Raw genomic sequence first — 6,000 nt, 5'->3', positions numbered from 1 at the left:
GGCCTTTAATTAGTTAAGCAGCTTTGTTTCTATCAACTCATTTGTAAAAAACACCATCAAGCTTGTGCTCATTAAATATATATATGTATATATAAAAACATACAAAAAGTACAAGATAAATCACATTAAGAAACTTTTACAGTGTAATTGTCCTGATTGTTTTATTCTGATGGGCCAATTTATTTCCTATTTTTTTTTTGTGCACAGAAATCTCAATGTGACTGTTGTTCCAGAACTCAGCTCAGTGCTACTACACAGAATTCGCCTTTCTGTGCAGTCCATGAAAAAAAAAAAAGAAGAAAAAAATAACAAAAATAACCAACACACACCACAGGACAAAACGTTCTTCTTAAATCAAATTCTATTTGTGAATTCAGCAAAATAATTTCTATAAAATAAAACAGCAAAATATTTAAATAGTATAGGGTGGGCTGTATCTGTTTTGCAGGGGTATTTGGTTTTTAGACAGGTTCCAAAAAATTACACACATTCAAGTTACCAATTTTCATTTAAATACAGTATTTACTGATGCGTTTCTCCAAGTCTTTAAACAAATGTTTATTCTGGAATAGAGATACCTCAGAATTGTATTTGACTAACCAGTAGTTTCTCTTCTCATTAAACCCTGCTTCTAACGTTAAGATCTCCTGCATATGGATAAAGAGCTAAGACAATTCTCGCTTTCAAGTAGAACTGTGAACGAGCAGAAAACCAGCAAGTTAACTTGGTGCAGTGGCACTCACAAGAACTGTGTGATTTTGTTGACTTCCGCTTCACTGGGATGCAGTAGAAGGAAAGTGTTAGAAGTTTATCTAATAAGCTCTACCAAAGAAACAAAACAAGCACACCAAATACAGTCTATTATGCTCCAGGCATCCTGGCATAGCAAATTTTTGCATATTTGTTTTAAATCTTTTTAATTCCTATTACTGAAAACTAAGTGTTCTTTATCCCACCCAGAGACAGAACTGTCAAACATCAGATGTGAGGAACATGTGAAACTGAAAACCACTTGTTTGTCACATTTTCCCTCCCCGTTTTATAGTCTAGGTGTAAGAAGAAAAAGTTCTGAGCGATACAGTTGTCACATTGGGACAACTGCTGTCACTTTTTTTTCCCCCCTCGTTGGCTACACTAACTTGGTGTGAAGCCATGCTAAATGTTACAGCATAACTATAGCTTCAAAGTGATTAACCTAATACCAGAATGAAAAAGGCAATGAAAAAAGATCTAGAAACAATGTTACATCACCAATTTTCCACATCAACCAAATAATTAAAAGGTTACCAGCCATTACGTTGCTCATAGTAAAATCGACTCCAGTGGCAAAGAATTAACATGAAACTATTTTTGTGGTTGACATGGATAGGCTTTTTTGTAAAGGAGTTGACCCAACTGCCGTGAGGCAGGCAACACTGGTCGCAGAGCGCAGCAGATATATCAAGAAATTATTTTTTGTTTTTGTAGATCTGTGAGTCTCATCAAGACAAAAAAAATGTTTCTCGCTTAAGAATTAACAGTCAAACATTAATATACTATATACACCTTTGCCATTTACACATTAGCATCAGGCCATTTATTACAAAACACTATACACTTTCCACTGCAGGCGGGTTATATATTGACAGCAATTTTCTGCAGATAAGACAGTGAATAGACTCTCCACTCCATGTTGATTAGGAATAGTTTTTCTAGTTTTAAATATTAGCCAGACACAGAGAAAGGTTGGACTGTAAGGCCTGGGTGCACAGTCTTGATGGAGCAAGTTAATTGATTATGTGCAATTCACTAATCTTTTGTCTGAGGTGGGGAAACTTCTTCGCTGCCTTCATAGTTTTCTTGTGCTCGTTGGCCAGTTCGCTGAGGGTTGTTCATATGATGTGCTGCCGGGCCTGTATATGGCTGTCCATGCACATGGTTATTCTGTAACAAAGCATAAACATTTTAAAAGGACATTGTGGACCGATTTCCTAACCAGCTGCTGGGCTTCCACCTCTAGCTTCAAACTACCAAAAAGTATCACCGAGCACACCCGACATCTGGGGTGGTATTATCTGCAGGGACATACACTACAGCGTCACCATTCCTCTGAATCACATCCTTCACTTACCTTTTTAACTAACACAACGTAAACAGATTTTCAACTTGTAAAAGATACCATGAGGTAAACAGTCGTTTTAGTTTTTGTCTGAAGAACATTTACATGCAAAGCAAAAGCAAGTAAAACAGGCTGCCTGTGTGCTCTGCATACTGAACTGTGTGCATATTTTCTAAACAGATCCAATCAGTGTGCATGTTTTCCCTATGACAATGGAGAAAGCAGACCTGTGTTAAGGTAACATACACTGATTCATGGGCAAACTTTAACGTTACAGAATTGAATGAAATCGAGACCAGTCATTTTCTCCAGATGCTCTGTCCCAATTAAAAAAGCTACACACACTCAGCAAATGAAAATACCTCTTCTACCTATTGCTTTGCAAAGTTTAACCAACTGTGGAGAAATCAGAAACATGAATTAGGAACTGCGTGAGTTAGTGAAAAATGCCATCTGTTGCAAGGAAGTGAACACATCACACGGATAACGGTGGGGTTACAGTACGTGTCTGAACTCGGGAGCTCAGAAAGGAGTGGGAAAATCTGCACAACTTACCAACTGCTCTGCTGAGAACACCAAGTAAGGAAGCAAGATGGAGGGAAAATGGGTTTGGGCGGGAGAGGAAATTAAGTTAGCGGATTAAGAATAAATAAAATTAATTGGAACAAGAAAAATGGAAACTAAGTAGGGGACCTACTAATTCGGTCAATAAAAAAAATGGTAATGATTTCTTCCAGATCTGTCTCTCCACTGAAAGTTTAACTAAGCAGCCATTTAGCCCAAAACAGATTTAGATTTTGTATGCACTTAAAATTTGGAGACCAGTGCTCACAGCACATAGCAAACACATCCACTTTTACGAAAGCCTTACAATCAGCTCTAACCAAAAATCAGGCCTTGGGGCTTGATTTCAAATTTGAAAAATGAGAAAGCAATTCACAAAATATCAACATGAACAAATAAAAGAATCTAATTTCATATGCACAAGCCTGGGATGACATCTGTCCCTCTGCTGTTTCTATGGCTGATTAATCTCTGATCTGGTAACATTAAAATTCTCTCATGAAAGTGATGGGGACACTGTTCCCGGCAAAATGGATCTCAATCTTTATTTCTCCTGTGGTGATATTTGATAATAACATGCTTCCGGCTAAATGCCTGTAATGAGAGTTACCATGAATGCTAACATTTAAAGTTAACCCAGGGCTCTGAGTAACTCTTAAGCTTTTACCTGTTGATATTGGGAACCAGGTGAATGGGGATACAGTGGGGCATCTTCGGGTGGAGAAGACTCATGCTCATCTGGAGCATCAGGATCATCTGGTTCCTAAAGTTTGAAAAATATACTAGGATTATTCAGAACCAATGCTTTGTTCAAGCTATCCTTTCAGAGGATCAAAAACCATTCTCCACCACCAGTGTCACCCGTAGCTCATACTGGATAAAAATTATTCATGTATATTTACACAGATGATATGCACAATATCATTTTTATATGTATAACAAGATATATAAAAATTACCATTTGTATAAGAATTTCCACTATTGACACAGTATTGGAAAAATAGACTTTTTAATCATTCATCGTCTACTTTAAATGGTCAATTTAAATTCTAGACTAATTATTTTACTGATGGATGTCTATAAAAACATTAATAGAAATGGATAAAATCATGAGCACACAACTAAAGCTAACAGAAGCGTAACTCCTTATCAACAACTTATTTTTGGAAGTATTTACTCAAAGTTTTTACCAATGACAAAATAATTCTTTACCTCCTCTGGGCAGAGTTCACAAGCTTTTGCAAGAGTCATTCTAGCACTGTGTGATCTCTCTAGGAAGTAGCCATTTGATGTTTCATTGCTCTGTATTGGTGGAGACCAATTATTATAGGTGTATTGGGGATTGCCAGTGTATGGTCTACGCTCAAGTTCATCTCCAAGCCATTCTACCGCCCAGGTCCATTTTCTCTTCAAATCTCCATTACTCTGTAGATAGAAAGTTAGCATCTCAAAATTATTTCCTCTAATCTTCAAGAGAGGAATACCTTTTCCTTTCAAGAGAGCAGACCCTAAACTCACATGCTGTTGTTCAGAAGATCCCCTCAAAGATCATTTTTTCACACAATATAACCTTCAAAAGTGAAATGAAGTTTAAGAGGATCTGCAGTTGCATCACATGAACACACAAATCAATCAAATTACTCTGAATTCAATATACTGACCTTCTGAAATCAAGAGGTTTACAAGAGTTTTACTTGAAGGTCATAATTTTGTCAAGTCAATGAAAATTGAGGGTTTTTTTTTTTTTAATATACAACAGGAAAAAAAGCACAGCAAGAGACAACAAAATTTATCACCTGAAGGATCTGGTAGGCTACAGGGCAGTTGCTGAAGAGGGCCACCATGCACTTTATACATTGGTAAGCTCTTTTCTGATAATGGTTCTTGGAGCGTTGAATGGTGTCAAATAGTCCATCCCTGTCATCTGGGATTCCCTTAAGTGCATTGTGAATCCTACAAAAATATTCCAGCATTAGAACTCAGCCTTCACTTACAGTGTAATTATAAAAAGGTAAATCATATTCTGAATATTCTTATTTTTGACATTAGGAGACTAACTTGACATGTTGCATACAGAATACACAATTTCAGTAAGTATTTGGTAATGTTCAAGCCAGTCAGCTGTTCAAACTCTCTGAATAAAACCAATAACAGTGAACTTTTGTTCTAATATAAACTACATTTACAAAACTATATTTAACTCATTATGTTCTTACAGAGTTAGAACAGTTAAATGAAGACAGAAGGACTATTTACATTATAGTCATAGCTCTTCAACATAAAACCTTTTAGATGCAACTCCTCTAAAGAGAAATGAATAGCACACGCATGTGCCTTGGACCATCACTGAAACTAAACACACATTCCCTGCCTTCCACTCTTTAAGGAGGGGGTCAAGGAATTAATTGAAGCTCTCAGTTCTTGCACTATTTCCCAATTCACTTACTTTTGGTTTTGAAAAAGCACTGGATGAGAACACAGAACCTAGACTGTCAAAATCTTTAAGAGCTAACATTCACTGCAGGAAAAACCACTTCCCTCTTTCCCTTTCATCTCTGGCAACAATCAGCTAACAGTCCCCAGGCAGTTGACAACCTTGGCCTTGCTCCATCAACTGCACTGAGTTGCTCGAGCATGCGTAGTGATGAGCAACAAAGCCAACAATGGGACTAGAAAACAAGTCTTATGTGGACAGGTTGAAGGAACTAGGGCTGTTTACACTGCAGGAGGAGACTGAAGGGAGATCTCATTGCTCTACAACCAGCTGAAGGGAGACCACAGCAAGGGCAGTCTGAGTTTCTTTTCACAGGCGACAAGGACATTAAAGGTATTTTCCAACCTAGATGATTCTTCTCTATTTGGTTCTGTGACTCATCAAGAAAATGAGCTTCAGTTGGTTTAACATAATGGCACAGAGTAACATTATTACCCCCAAATTGGGACATTAACTTGTCAAATCATGATGCCAAAGAATGACAGCAGCCATCCAAATAAGAGAATACAAAGAGCACTGAAGGATGAACACTGTTAAAGACCATATGTTTCTAATTTTCTGCAAGTTATAGGAGATTGCTATTTACTGTGGACAGTTACACACACACACATATATATACAAAATGGCAGCAAGAAATCAGAGAATGACTGCAGTTGGACACTTTATATTTCTCTGCTGAAGCCCAGCATGATTCTAACGAAGTCTTGAATACAAAGTGATGTGTACCTTCAAGTATAGTGAAAGCCACACCACGTTTAACCTCCTTCATATCTTCGTGATTTCAAACATAGTACTATCCTAAACAAACACTTCAATTACTTCTCACCTATATTTTCACCATAGC

General features: G+C 37.2%; 1 protein-coding gene across 3 annotated transcripts in view; it reads right to left on the bottom strand.

The window, feature by feature from the left end:
- Positions 1-343: 343 nt before the first annotated feature.
- The window catches only part of USP9X (ubiquitin specific peptidase 9 X-linked), a 97,465-nt gene continuing 91,808 nt past the window's right edge, over positions 344-6,000 (bottom strand). For all 3 annotated transcript variants that reach the window (XM_065741575.1, XM_065741576.1, XM_065741574.1), the window contains exons 42-45: positions 4,459-4,615; positions 3,875-4,087; positions 3,330-3,425; positions 344-1,923 (exon numbers count right to left, since the gene is read on the bottom strand). In XM_065741575.1, coding sequence (XP_065597647.1) covers positions 1,789-1,923; positions 3,330-3,425; positions 3,875-4,087; positions 4,459-4,615 — 601 coding nt within the window. In that variant the 3' untranslated portion in view covers positions 344-1,788. The remainder of the gene's footprint in view (positions 1,924-3,329; positions 3,426-3,874; positions 4,088-4,458; positions 4,616-6,000) is intronic.

Source organism: Cyrtonyx montezumae, unplaced genomic scaffold (genome assembly GCF_038088225.1).
Source record: "Cyrtonyx montezumae isolate F1298 unplaced genomic scaffold, pur_monq_1.0 scaffold_3, whole genome shotgun sequence".
NCBI classification, from domain to species: Eukaryota; Metazoa; Chordata; class Aves; order Galliformes; family Odontophoridae; genus Cyrtonyx; species Cyrtonyx montezumae.
The sequence above is the reverse complement of the archived record's forward strand: the minus strand, read 5'-3'. Positions and strand labels throughout refer to the sequence as shown.